Source organism: Myodes glareolus, chromosome 24 (assembly GCF_982192425.1).
Source record: "Myodes glareolus chromosome 24, mMyoGla1.1, whole genome shotgun sequence".
Taxonomy (NCBI): Eukaryota; Metazoa; Chordata; class Mammalia; order Rodentia; family Cricetidae; genus Myodes; species Myodes glareolus.
Window position 1 is genome coordinate 819,341 of NC_142049.1, and position 14,918 is coordinate 834,258.

General features: G+C 45.9%; 1 protein-coding gene across 2 annotated transcripts in view; it reads right to left on the minus strand.

Annotated features, from left to right (window-relative positions):
* The window catches only part of Xrra1 (X-ray radiation resistance associated 1), a 58,818-nt gene that overhangs the window by 28,604 nt on the left and 15,296 nt on the right, over positions 1–14,918 (minus strand). For both annotated transcript variants that reach the window (XR_014999558.2, XM_048435040.3), the window contains exons 5-8: positions 12,732–12,803; positions 11,671–11,743; positions 9,117–9,214; positions 5,000–5,133 (exon numbers count right to left, since the gene is read on the minus strand). Coding sequence is in view for 1 of the 2 variants with exons in the window: in XM_048435040.3 (XP_048290997.1) it covers positions 5,000–5,133; positions 9,117–9,214; positions 11,671–11,743; positions 12,732–12,803 (377 nt within the window). In the remaining variant the exon portion in view is untranslated. The remainder of the gene's footprint in view (positions 1–4,999; positions 5,134–9,116; positions 9,215–11,670; positions 11,744–12,731; positions 12,804–14,918) is intronic.

A 14,918-nucleotide genomic window follows, 5' to 3' on the forward strand; every position in this document is an offset into this window, starting at 1 on the left:
GCTAACGTAGACAAGGAAAATGGGGTAACATAAGTTATAAGAACTAATAAGTAGCCTGACCTAATGGGCCAATCAGTTTATAACTTATAGAGATCTCTGTGTGATTGATTTTCTCCGGGACTTGCCGGTTGTGGGGTACCAGGCGGGAACAGATACCCTAAGCCGGCCCTCATGTTACATTCCCTACCTCCTTTTTTAAAATAGGATTTCATGTTTCCCAGACTGACCTCAAATTCACAATGTATTCTCAGACTTCATATCCTCTTGGCTCCACTTCCCAACTTCTAGGCTCAGGTGCCACCCACCACACCTAGTTTGTGTGCTGCTGGAAACTGGACTCGGGGCTTTGTGATACTAAGCATTCACTTTACCAACAGAACTCAATTCCCAGATTCCAAGTCTGGGTGAGACCTTGCAGTATTTGTCTTTCTGTTAAGGTTGGTTTCACAAAGTCTGAATTCCCATGGTGCCTAGTCCAGCTGCGCCACTGTCTCTCCATCAGCTCACAACCAAAGCCTTGCACCCGCTAGACGGGGAAAAGGCCTCCGCTGTACTCAAAAATTATTCTGTATTGATATGCTAGCATCAGTGAAAAATGAGCTGTCATGGTATGGCTCCACACAGCAGCAAAGCTACAGCAATGCACCTGATTGTCCATGCGCTTGCGTTCAGAGAGTCAGAAGTACAGATCTGGGGATAATAAAAGCTTGTTAAAAAATAAAAAAATAAAAACAACAACAAAAAAACCTAACGGGTGGTTTGGGCTGATCTCTGAATGGACTTTCAGAATAGATGGAGGGTAGAAGGCTATTTCTGTCCTCTGTGGGTGTACGCACTGCAGAGATCCCAGCCATCAGATGGACAAGGTGACCTAATTCTGTGAATGTCAGGCGGCCAACTGGCCTCCACAGCAGGGAGGAAGACTATGACTTCCTGCCATGAAAGCACACAGAACATCATCTGACAGCAGCAGAGATCACCGCTGTGCCCCAAAGGCACCTTTTCAGGAGTTCAAGCAGTCCAGTGGGGACAGATTGGCTGCAATATGTCCCTTCCTTCAAATTTGAGTGTCTTCTCTGCCCATAGTGTTCTACATGGGACTGCAGTGTCATTGCAGTAATACCGTGTTGACTGAGTATTGACCAAATACAATCTTTGTTTCTGCTTATGGCTTTGGGTTCTGTCTTTCATCCCAGTCTTGGGTCACGCCCTCTCCTAACACTTCCTATAGAGGAGGTCTAGAGGTGATGAGTTCATTTAGCTTTTGCTTATCTTGAAATGCCTTCGTTTCTCCCCTACCACAGAAAGACGGTTTTTTGTTTTTTATTTGTGTGTGTGTGTGTGTGTGTGTGTGTGTGTGTGTGTGTGTTTGAATTCCCTGTAGCTGGAGTCCAGCAGGCCACTGAAAGCTACTGGGTGTGGCTGCTAGGAATGGAGACTGGGTCCTCTGCAAGGGCAGCATGTACTCAGTCATCCCTCTGGCACCCGAAGGTGCCGCCGAAGGGCAGCTTTGTTGGACATGGGACCCTTGGTTGGCAGGTTTTTCTTTTAGCACTTGGAATATGTCAGACTCCTGCCTTCAAGCTGCCAAAGTTGAGAATCATCTGATAATCTTACTGAGACTCCCTCATGTGAGGGGTCATTTCCCTTGTACTGGTTTCAAACTTCTCTTTATCTTTGACATGGATTATAGTATATGCACCAAGTTCTCTGGGCTTCACGGATACTTAATTCATATAAACTTGGAAAGTCATAGGGTCATTATTTCTTCAAATAATCGCTCTCTCCCTGTCTGCCTTATTCCTTCCCCCCTTCCTTTTCCTCCTCCCTCCATTCTTCATCCTTCCTTCCTTCCTTCCTTCCTTCCTTCCTTCCTTCCTTCCTTCCTTCCTTCCTTCCTTCCTTCCTTCTTTCCTCTCCTCCTCCCTTTCCCAGCTTGCTCCTCTTCCTCTTCCAGGGCTTCCAAAGAAGACAGATTGATTTTCTTGACAGTATCTTCAGGTCCCTCTGGCTCTGAAGAGGAGAATCCTTTTTGTTCTCAGACTTAATAAGCCTGCCTTTGGACTCCTCCGATCACCTTTTCACTTCAATAACTTTGATTGTACAATTTTTGTTTCTTCTCAGGCTCTCACTCTTCACTACTCATATTTTGTTTGTACACCATTTTCTTGACTTTCCCCTTGTTTTGTTAGCTCTTTTGGCATCTTTATCACGGTTGAAATTTCTCTCTAGAAGATCTTCCTTCAGATTTTCCTGAGAGATCCAGAACAGCTTCAAGGCTGCTGGCTAAGATGGTCCAGTCTCACAGACTATTCTAGTCAGGACTTGACCATTACCTAATTTTCTCAGGGTCCCCCCAAAATACCAATGTTCCCAAACAACAGGAAGCAGTCTAGAGAACACAATTTCTTTTTCTGAGACAGTCTCACTGTGTACCCCAGGCTGACCTCAAATTGACAATGTAGCTCAGGCTAGCACTGAACTCTCAATCCTCTGCCTTTCTCTTCCAAGCGGTTACAGGCAATTGTTACCATGCCTGGCTTCCACATTTCTATGGAAGTAGTCATTCAGAGATAGATACGGTAGCTGATGGAACTGCATGTCAGCCTGTTGTGGAGTAGTGTGAGTGTCTTCAAATGTCAGTTACATGAAGCCTATGGTGGTTGTCACTGTTGTTTGGGAATTAAATAGAGGAGATAGACACACTAAGGCTCCAAGGGGTGGGTGTGCCAGTCATCTGGCTCCATGCCCTCAGCCTTCACCCCTTTCCTCTGTGCTCAGCTCTGCATGGCAGAGTTTAACTACATGTGCCAAACTGACTTTTTAAACTGGCTTCTAGCACAGTGCTATCAATTGAAGGGACGGGTAAGGCTCTGCCAACCCAAGAGAGTGGGGGCAAATCTTCTGTCAGGCTTCTGACAGCAGCAGTGTGGGAACAGAGACGGTGGCCAGGGTCCAGGCAGCAGGGCTAGAACGAGCACCAGCCTCTCTACAAGTCCAGACGCAGACTCCCTGCTCTCCTCCAACGGAGTTAGCTCCCAACAGCTGAGTGTCAGCCCTCCTTCCTTTGTTCTTCCATGCCCCCTTCTCCATTTGCCCCAGCGTTGTCCTAGGATTTATATAACGGATTCTCTCTACTTATCATTGGCGAGGCTGGAGGTGGAATAAAGGCTTGCTGGTTCCGAGTTTTAAAAGAGCCCTTATCTCTAGGAGCACATATTGAATATTTATAGATGATACATGAATCTTCTGATTCATTTGTGAGTAGAGTCATTTATAGCTGGGTACATTTTTCTTAAGAATAATCTCCAATAGGGCAAGAGGGGGGTATGGCCGTGACAGACTGGCTGTGACCTTACTCCTGGGTGACGTAAGTCACAATTTTTCCACTTGTTCTCCTTACATTGTGTAGTTTGTCCTCTGCGGTGACAAGCACCCATGAAAAGCAACTTCTTTATGCATTTGTATGTTTGAGGTTTTGTATACATTTAGGTCTGTACACCAGAAGATGGCATCAGAGATAGTTGTGAGACACCATCTGAGGGCTGGGAGTTGAACTCAGGACCTCTGTGAGAGCAGCCAGTGCTCTTACCCACTGAGCCGTCTCTCCAGCCCTGAAAAGCAACTTACAGGGAAGAACCATTTATTTTGCTATGGGCTTCAGTTGGGATTCTTTATTCTCTTGTTCTGGGTCTGCAGTAAGATGGAATCGTGCAGCTGGAGTCTGTGGCAGAGATTACCAACCTCGGGGAGGGCAGGACTCAGAGAGAGACAAGAATGGGAGGGGCACAAGATCCCCCAAGGACCTTTCCAGGAAATGACTTCCTGTAGCCAGGCCTCCCTTCCTAAACTTCCGGTCCCTCCCAGAACAGCCCACCGGCTGGGGACCTACTCTTTAGTGTATAAGGCGTTTGAGGGCATATAAAGTCAAACCATAACTTTCCTTTTAGACATTTCTGGAATTTTCCATAGTAAAAATATCAATGGTGATCTCTCTCTCTACTCAGAGCAAGCAAATTCTCAATTGCAATACTTTTTTTGTGAATCTGACTGAGACACGTCCTATCATAGAGAAAGCCTAGCTCCAAATGTAGTCAGCACAAGGGCAAACAAGGCTGTGTGCAAGTGACAGACACCCTAACAGAAGTTCCATATGACACCAGAACCCTGACACATCCTGTCCTCAATACCCAGCACACAAATCCAGCAGATTCATTTTTTAGGACTTTTCAGATGTATAAGCCCCCTTCCCTTTTCTTTTTAATAATATATATTTTTAATGTGTATAGGTGCTTCATGTATGTCTGCCCACCCTGTGTATGCTGTGCTCATGGAGGCCAGAAGAGGGCACTGACTCCTATGGAACTGGAATTACAGATGATTGTTAGCTGCTATGTGGGTGTTGAGAACTAAGTCAGGTCCTAAATGCAAGAGCAACAAGGTGCTTTTAACTGTTCAACCAACTCTCCAGCCCTCCTTTTTCTTTTTTACGGGAGACAAGGTCTCAATATGTAACCCAGGTTGACCTTGAACTCCCATGATCCTCCTGCCTCAACCTCTCACATGCTGATAAAATAGGTACAGGCTACCTCTAAAGGTTTCTAAATACCCATTTTTGGAAACAAAATGATCCTAACTAATGAAACCCTAAATGCAAGGATCACTATCATCCCCACCTCCGGAGCAGCTAACAAATCGCTGTCAACCATCGCTGTCACTGTCACCTTTCATGGTGGCAATGAACGTCACTAGGACTGTCACCATCAATATCTCTACTGGTCAACATCAGCTGACTACGTATTAGATGAAAAGCACCAGATCTTTGTCTCGCTGCCGCAGATCAGGGATGAGTGAGGCAGAGCCCTTGCTCTGAGTGCTCCTCACCCTCAGGTGGTCCACCTTCGATAAAGATTTATGTTTAGGTAGCCCAGGTCAGAGCCGAGTAGCCCAGGGGCCTGACTGAGGGACACGCAGCACAGACCGGAGGTGCAGAACTTACTGCTCCGCGACAGCCATGTTGGGTGGCAGAGAGGTGAGCCCGTTGCCTGTGAGGAGCAGCACACGGAGATGCGGCAGAATCCCCAGGTCACAGATGGCCTCCTCAGTCAGGCTGTTGAAGGAAAGGTCCAGGAACTACCATACAAAACAAAAGAAGGGATAACAGAAGTAACATGTAACCACGAGGCCCAAACACATGGCGGGAGCTGGCTACGCCCCCTCCTCACTTCCTGGAAAACCTCACCACCCACACAACAAAGTCTCTTGGGTTTGACATTCACAGCCTGTGGGGGGTCAGGCTCAGTCCCCCTTCAGTCTTAGCTGCCACTGCACAGCTCTGTCTCCCTGGGGGGCAGAGAGTCCTCCCTACCCCTGGCCTGTCCCCCCAGTCACCCTCTTCCTTATAAAACAGTTCCCAGCCCTCAGGCAGGTGGCACAGGTCATGGAGGAAGGACTTGGGAAGAAGGGTTTGAGCAGGAGAGGAAGGGGATCAAACAGGGTACTAGAGGGGGAAAGGTTTAAAACTCATATATACATATGTGAAACTGCCAAAGTATAACAAATAAGAAAATTTAAAAGAAGAAAAGAAATGATACCACTACGATAAATATCTAGACACACACTACAAGCCACAGAGGCAACAACGGCCAGGTCTGCCAGAATGTCGGCACAGGCTTCACACAGTGGCAGCGTCTGAGCTATCCTCAGACAAGACTGCTAAAGGCAGGGAGTGCTGGAGAGAGAGGGGGGGGGGCACAAACCCGGAGCAGGAGGCAGCCATCTTCCTGCTGGTTCTGAGAACTGTAAAGGTTTGGGTATCAGTGAGGCTTATGGTAAATGAGAGGCTGGGCCTGGACGTGAAAAGATCCAAGCGCCGATAGGAAAGGGAGGATTTGCGGTACACATAACAGGGCTGTCTCATTTGGCTGGAACAAGGAGAGGGGAAGGCCTGGAAATAGGCTCTGAAAATTACACATGAAGATGGGAAAACCCTTGTCTCTAATACTTGTGTGGCACATCAAGGCATATGGGTTTGTATCTGCCTCCCTCATGTCTCTCATCGTCCCTCCAACCTGTTCCTCATATGCAGCCAGACACGTTTTCTAAAACACAGTTCTGACCACAACATGATCCCTGTCCCATGAGATAGTTTCAGCTACTTAGCAAGTCCAGGACACACCGAGGTCTGTCCTAAGGCACTACCCATCCACAACTCTCACTCCCCCCATCCCATCCACATTTGAAATGCCTCCCCAGTATTCAAGCTCAGGAGTCAGCACGCCAAGGCCAATGAGTCAAATCCAGTCTGATGCTCGTTTGTATCCAATGAGCTAAGAATGAGCTTTACACTTAAAAATAAAAACAAGAGGCCAGGTTAGGTGGCACATGCCTTTCATCCCAGTGCTCGGAGGCAGTATCAGGCAGACCTCTGTGAGTTGAGGCCAGTCTGGTCTACAGAGTGAGTCCTAGGACAGCCAGGATTACACAGAGAAACTCTGTCTCAATAAACAAACAAACAAACAGAAGAATAGTGTGTTCCAGGCGGCAATTACGAGTAGTTCACAACTCAACATCACGCTTGGTTGCCTCCACTCTGTCTGTCGTTCTTTCCTTCTACAGAGGCACGGATGACTGGTTATGACAGTCATAACTGTGAATAGATGGACTAGAAGTTTAATATACTTAATTTCTTGTCTCTTACAGAAAAAAAAACAAACCTGTGGACCCCAATTCTACTGCTTTGGCTATTTAATGCTGGGTCCAGATTGGCTTTCAAATCACAACCAAGTGATGTTTTCCACTCTGGGCTGCTCCCCTCTCCCCTTGGGGCCGGCTCGCTGACAACCAAGGACAGAGATTCCTAGCCTGGCTGCTGTATCTGCTGAGTCATATCGGGTTTTATTACACATTAGAGTATTCATTACTATGAGATGCAAATTCAGGATATTTGACATATTTATCTTTTTTCCTAAGAAGCCCTTGCAAATCACAGAGAGACGAGAACAAATGACTGGTCTGGAGATTTCCTTCTCTCATCCATATTCTGTATCCTAAAATGAGTCTGTTTTCTCTTTTCGACAAATTCTTTAGACTAATACCGGGTCTGGAGGATAAATAACCCTCATCAGATGCAATCAGACTGTAAAGTAGGGGCACATACAAGATCAGTCATGATGAACATTAGATCCCGAGCTAGCCATTCAGAGCCAAAGCTGTGATCACATCCCTCTGCATGGCCGCTGGCACTTGTGGCATGTTTGGGGTATGTGGGAAGAGGAAGACACGATCCATGGCACTATATAGAGTTCTAGGGAGATCGGTGATTGTTCTCTGAAAAGGTCAAACAACAGAGGAAGTCCATAGGGGCAGCTGGGCCTAGAGGCCAGGGAAATGACTCCTTGGATCTCAGTGTCGAGCATCCACCTCCCACTGTCAGCACCAAAATATCATACAGAACGAGGCTCTAACATAGCTCCAAACTGCATCAGTTACTTCTTACTTTGGATTTTATTGGACTTTGACAGTTTGCCTACTGAATAAGTCTGAGGACCAACATGTGTCCCAAGTCAGAGCAAACTGCTGTTATCTTGAGTGTGACTCAAAACCATGGGGAAAGTCAGCTTTGCGTTCAGCGCTAGATGTTTTCAGAGTGTAAGGACACAGCGTTCATCTGGGGAAGATGCCCATTCCAACATGCTAAAGTGTTTCCAAACTCTGGCGTAGAAAGGCCGTCAACTCCTCGATAAGGTCAGTCTCTCTGAGACAAGTGAGGCACATGTGAAGAATGGCTGACCTATGATGCTTACAGACTTAAGTTGGCAAAGCTTACAACACGTAGACATGCTGCTGAGGCGTGAGTGGAAAGGCTTTCCTTTTAGGTCCTCACAAAGGGAGGAGTGCATTGCTCAGGGAGAGACTGAGCCTGGCCAGGTGGCTGAGCCCCACTTCTGGCACTGCTCTCTAGTCCGTGTGTGCAGGACTCTCTCGTAGTGACACAAACTTTATTCCCTTGTGGTCCTCTAGTCTATCCAAGTCACAGGAGGTGATAAAGTATGAAGAGATGCAGACCAGATTTCCTATTCCAAGGCCCTGAGAACAATTAGGGATGTGCATGCATGTAGGGTTCACAGGAGACCTATTTTGTCCATCCCCACCTCTAGGTCTAGGGATAGATGTACAGCCTGTACTACCCCAGTCCACTGGGACCAGCCTAGCTTACAAGTCAGGTGTGTTTTGGTATTGGTCTCTTTCTTACTGAAGCTGGCTCTTAATCTCTACAGCTCTTCAGACACCTAAGGAGATACATCTCCTATGAAGCTCCTCCTCCTATGATACTCCATCGAAACTCACTTTTCTGTAGACTCTCCTGAATGCAAATGACCCTAGGCACGTATATCCCAGAATCATACACGTTGGCTATAGTTACCTGTCTACCACAAGTACCACTATTACCACCACCACCACTACTATCATCATCACCATCATCACCACCATCATCATTATCACCACCATCATCACCACCATCATCACCATCATCATCATCATCATCACCATCACCACCATCATCACCATCATCATCACCATCATCATCACCATCATCACCATCACCACCATCATCATCATCATTACCACCACCATCATCACCATCATCACCATCATCATCACCGTCATCATTATCACCACCATCATCACCATCATCACCACCATCATCATCATCACCACCATCATCACCATCATCACCACCATCATCATTACCACCATCATCATCACCGTCATCATTACCACCACCATCATCACCATTACCACCATCATCATTAGCACCATCACCATCACCACCATCACCATCACCACCACCATCATCACCACCATCACCATCATCATCACCATCACCACCATCATCACCACTATCATCACTATCATCATTATCACCATCATCATCATCATCACCATCATCATCACCGTCATCATTACCACCACACTCTCCAGAAGCCATCCATGAAAAGTCTAGCGGTGAAAGCCCAGAGAACCCTTCTCCAAAGTTACACTCTGTAAAGACCCCTATACTAATCCCTCACAGGGTAACAGGTAGGACCAAAAACTCCCTACCTCCAACTTACTTCCAATGTCTTGAAGTCTCCATATTTCACATAGACCATCTTGATGCCATTGAATGCAAGCTCCAGTTCCTTTAGGGTTGGAAATGTGTGAAAAGCATCTGCATGGGAACAGAAAGAGAGACTCTTGAGCTTGTAAAGGCTTAAAGAGAAAGATACGAATAACAACCATTCACTAAGCTTTCCACAGGGGGAAGGGTGAGTGTCGTGGATGATGCTTTACGTATCAGGCCTTTAAAACTCTAACCATAGGGCTTCTGAGATGACTTGGGGGTCAAGAGGGCCAGAGTTCAGTCCCAGAACTCACACTGGGTGACTTCCAACTTTCTGTTACTCCAGCTCCAAGGGTTCCAATGACCTCTCTTTCCTGGCCTGCATTCATGTACATACACCCAAACACACACACACACACACAAAAATAAAAATAAAATAATCTTCTAGAAAATTTAAAATCTCTAACCACACTCACTAACAGGAATTATGACTTCCATTCTACGGCTGAGGAAATGGAGGCTCAGGTGACTAAGTGACTTTTTAGAAACAGGATTGCTAGTATGAGGGAAAACTAAGGCTTGGATGCACAAACTCTGTTCAAATGCAAAGCCCACTTAAAAGTTATCTCTTGTCTTTCTTCTCTTTTGTTCCCAGACTAGAAATTAACCCCAGGACCTTATGCCTGTCACAATGCTAGATAATCTCGATCATTTCTGATTAGAGATGTCACTGTGTTCACCCCAAATAGTCAACATCACAGGAAAAAAAGAGTTTCTTTAGTCCCAACAGTTGGAGTCAACTGTTTAAAATGCCATGTATATACCTGATTTTTTTCACGTGTGTATTGAGATACAATGTTTTTATAACATGGAATACATGCTGCACTGTGGCTTTTCTCCTTTAACAGTGTGACTTGAAGATTAGTCTATGTTAAAACAGACAGATTTGTCCACTATCTTAATTACCTTCTGGTATAGACATGCCATAATTTTACCCTTTTCCTATTGATAGCATTTAGGCTATGGGGGTAAGAGGTAATCCAACACTCCCTCTTGCATGATAACTGAATCTTAAGATTCCCTTTCTAGTCCTGTTTCCCCGGTAACATGAAGCACATGATATGGTAACTGTGTTACTAGGCAACTATTGCTTGTGGTAAAGATGACTGCAGACTAGTAAATTGTGTCTAGACCAATAGAGAGTATAAATTATAAACATTTCTGTAAATGGTGACTCCCATAACCAGATATGTCCTTCGTGGGGCTGCTACGAGCTACAGACCTATGGAATGTCACACGGACATTGGCTCCTGTGGTTGATGAGATTTCCAAGCAAAGTGATTCCTGCATTTACCCAGTGAGAGTTTCTGTCCTGCGCCTGGGGTGACACCTGGATAGTGGGCAGCCCTACCAGATGGCCAGTCACGGGGACTCCACTGGAGGACTCCTGATGTTGTGCAGCAGACACACAGCGTAGAATTACTTAGAACCTTTGAAGTGAACCTGGTGTGCTGTGTGGCCTACAGAAGGCTTGAGTCAGAAGGCTCAGTAAGGCCTACTAAGAAGCTGTCTAGTGGGGATTTCCTTGTGTAAATCTCTCCGTAGAATATATTCTTAGAAGTGGAGCTACTAAAAGCGATCACTATTTCAATGCTTAAAGATTTATTTATGTATGCATGTTTGTGTGTTTAGTGTATGTATGTCTGAAGGATTAAGTTTGACTCCCAAAGCCTTCCAAGATCCTGAAGCCCTGCCAATGTGTCTAGCCTCAGTTCTCCTCCCTTGCGAGCAATCTTCATGACCAGGCAGTACACAGCTGTCCCCAACAAAAGCACCGTCATTAACTCTTGAGTCGGTTTCTTTATTACATTGTGTGTGTGCGTGCGTGCGTGTGTGTATGTGTGTGCAGGCACAGATCAGAGGACAACTTTTTGGGAGATGGTTTTCTTCGTCTACCACGTGAGTCCCAGGGATCACAATCAGGTCACCGAGTTTAGCAGCAGGCGCTTTAACCCACTCAGCCACCTGGCCAGCCCAGTTTACCTCCTAATCTTAGCTTAGGTGCTCTTTTCTTACGTTTTCCTGACTCACGGTATGGGTTAAAGTCCCCCTTGGATGCTCAGTGTTTCCTGACCTCCCTGTACCATTGCTTATATGTACCCTGCTTTGGGTCTGAGTCTGAGCCCTTCTCTCCTCTCCAGAGAGGACTGGGTACGCGTCTTTCTAAAGGCCATGCATTCTGACACCAGCAGGGGTCACTGTGGATTTGCTGAATTACCAAGATGCTTTCTCTCTGCTAGGGAAATGCACAGGTTTAAAAGCCTCTCAGTCACTGGAGTTTGCAAGGTGCCCACAGGCTTGGAGGAGAGGGTTATCTGTGTGTATGGAGAAGCAGGCTCCAGTGGCGGGGTGGGGCCAGAGTGCAGACGAGTGCTCTCCGGGGCCCCTACTCTCCGGCTGCTCAGCCAAAGATGAAAGGCCGATCACAGTTGGATAGACAGACAGATCCTATCACAAGTGATTTTTCTGGCCAGGAGGACAGTTTCCAAGAAGAGGAAGCTCACCTAGTGGCAGCAGGTTTTCAGAGGCGTTGATATAAATCACAGAAGTGAAATGTTTGAAGTCCTTTTCCTTTGCCTGTCAGAAAGCATTCCAGAAAAGCACAGGATCAGTTCCCTGCCCAGGAGCCCCGCAGGAACCAGAGCAGCTACTGAGGGGACAAACACCTAAAGAACTAAGGGACATTCTGAGTGCAGGCGCAGTCATGTGGGGAGGGCTGGGGGGATTCTGTTCATTTTCCTCTACCCTGGGGTACTTCAAACATATCGAAAAGGATAGTGAACGATCTTTGAAGATGTAGCCAGGAATGATCCAGTTTTAACGGAGCTGAATCTTAGCTGTTTAAATGTGAAAGAAACTATTACAAGACTTAGAACCGTCCATGTGCCGCCGCCCCCAAGCCTCACACCTCATCCCCGCTCTTGATCTTTACATGTATTACATATACACACATGTTCATATCCATCAACTATACAAAGGGTGATTTACATGCTTTAAAACTTTATTGTCGTACAGACTTACAGAACAATATGCCTTTTTACTCAATAGTATGATTTTGAGATTTATGTGAGATATGTATAACTCTTTGGAGATTAATCTGTGTTGATACACATGGGTCCAGTTCATCCATTTGAATTCCTTGCTTGAGTGTATGACAAGCTATTCTTTCCTAGTGGGTGAACATTTCGTCTGTCTCAAATTTTCCATCATTACAAACAATGGTGTCATATACATTCTTATATGTTCCACTTCATTGTAAGAGTTTCTTTATCCCTACAAGGTGGTAAGGTTGTGTGGTGGGAACTCCACACAGGAATTACACTCTGCCCAAATTCCCTGGCCAGTTCACACCATTTTCTTTGCCCCCAGTCTCAAGAACAGATTCATAAGTTTTTCTAATTCATACAAACACTAAATTTAAAGCAAAGTTAGAATTTGTTTCTTCCCAGCGAGTGCTTATTTGTCCTCCCTTCCTCTCCCTTTCTACATAACTGATTTCTAGTGCCCAGGGACTGTGGATGCCCCCTCACATCTGGCTCTGTCACGCCTTTGCTGCTGGCCTCACCTTGGAGAACTTCATGCCGCTCACATTCACGGTGCAAAGGTCTGAGGGCTTTCTTACACAGTGGTGCTTCATCTGGAACAGAGGGCACAGACTCAGTCCCAGGGTCCCAGTGGAGTATGATAGGTTAAGCTATTTCTGCTGAGTGTCTTCTCATTGGGCACCCTCATAAAATCTGCCATTCGTTTGTATGTGCATTTGCTCATTCACCAAGAATTAACTGAGAACCACCTCTGGGCCATGAACTGACCGTATTAACAAGCCCTTGTTTAATCCTAACTGAACCCCTTCTTTAACGTAAATAGTGTGTCTTATTACTTATTAGTTGTGTTCAAGGTTTACCTCTCTCTTTCAGTATTACTTTAGTGAAAGGGTTTACTTCCCCCTTCAATGAGGCTGAGACAGCAGGTGCCTTGCCTGGGGCCCTACAGTTGGTACATGATTGATCTATGATTTGAATTCAAATCCGGAATCATTAAACTATGCATTTTTGCCTATTGCATGTCATTGTAAATAATGAAAAAGTTAGGATCAGACATCAGCTTCAAATTATCTCCTAGTTCAATGCTGTGGAGCCCCTTGTCTCAGCCATTATGGCCCCTCCATATGGTGTCTACTTTGAAGAGGCTCTAAACAAGCTAAATGGGGAAGCAGCAGAAGCCATCCATGCCTTCACTTAGTGGGAAGTCAAATGAAGTACTTAGAAATGTAATGCTTATTTTGAAGGTAAAGTTCAAGATTCCATGGGGGGTATGGAAACAGGAGGCCCCAATCTCAGTCTGTGAAGGAGAAAACATTTACTTGAGGGAGTGATTTTCCAGCCAAGGGCTAAGAGCCCAACAGGAGATGATCCTATAAAGTGGGTAGGGAGTGTGCACGCCTCCCAGGCAGAAGAAGGCACGATGTTTTTGAGAGGAAGCCAAGGCAAGGCTAGAGAGGGAGTCATGAGGCCATTTGGGTCCACACTGGCGCTGAACAAGAGCATGGCTTATGTAGTGGCTGATGGAAGTTCCATAAAAGTCAGTATGTCTGACCTCCTTAGAAAGGGTAAGACGACAAAGCTGGGCAGTGGTGGCACACGCCATTAATCCCAGCACTCAGGAGGCAGAGACAGGTGGATCTCTGTGAATTCAAGGCCTGTCATGTCTACAAGAGCTAGTTCCTAGACAGGCTCCAAAGCTACAGAGAAACCCTGTCTCAAAAAACCAGAAAAAAAGAAAAGCAAAGATAAGAAGACAGAAGAGACCATTGTGCCAGGAGTTGTTAATGACCGTTCCAATACAAATTTGTCTACATCTTCCCTGATAGAGAACACTGAGGTCATTTCCCTCCCTTAAACGGGACTGTTCCAAGCTCCAGTCCCAAGAACTTGTCAAGGTCTTGTTCCTCCAACTGACACTGGGTATGTAGGTCCTGCCAATAAGATGTTGGCTGCTGAGGGCAGGAGTGGGTGATCAGTTTAGGGGAGCCTTTTCTTCTAAAGACAAACACAGTAGCGGGGGGGGGGGACCTCTTCTCTGCCTCGGGATGTTGTTCTCTGTGTGTGTAAGATGACCAGAATTGCTGCAGCCATTTCGAAGTAATGGAGGGAGTCAGGAGTCAGGCCAGGAGGACAAGCCAACATGCTGAGGATGGCGGAGCAGAAAGATGGAAGGGCATTGAGCCTTGGAAGATGTTATGTTATGCAACCATCATGTAATGGATCGCAAGCAATGCCCCAGGCTTCTGTGTGAAATAAAAGCATTCTAGATGTTATTTAATTATTATTATTAGCAGCAGCAGCAGCATCTGGGGATGTGTGCATGTGTGCACATACCATGTCATACATGTGAAGGTCAGAGAACAACTTTCAGGAGTTGGTTCTCTTCTTTCACCTTCCCTCCTGGGAAGTGAACGCAGATTGTCAGGCTTGGGACAGCAAGCACTTTTATACACTGAGCCATCGGAATGACCCAAGAGAAAAGATTTCTAATTGGTCTGAAATAGTTCGAGAGTTACGTGGTTAGTCTAGTAAGAGATGATGGTGGCTGGGTTAAGTGTTGTAGCAGAAGAGATAAAAGGAACATAGATGTGATGACTGTTTAATAGACGTTCTCGGACTGGTTAAAGGCGGGAGTATGGGCAGAGTATAAAGTAGAGCCCCAGGTTGCAGGTTTGGTGACTGGTTAATTAGTGACAACACAGAGGTAC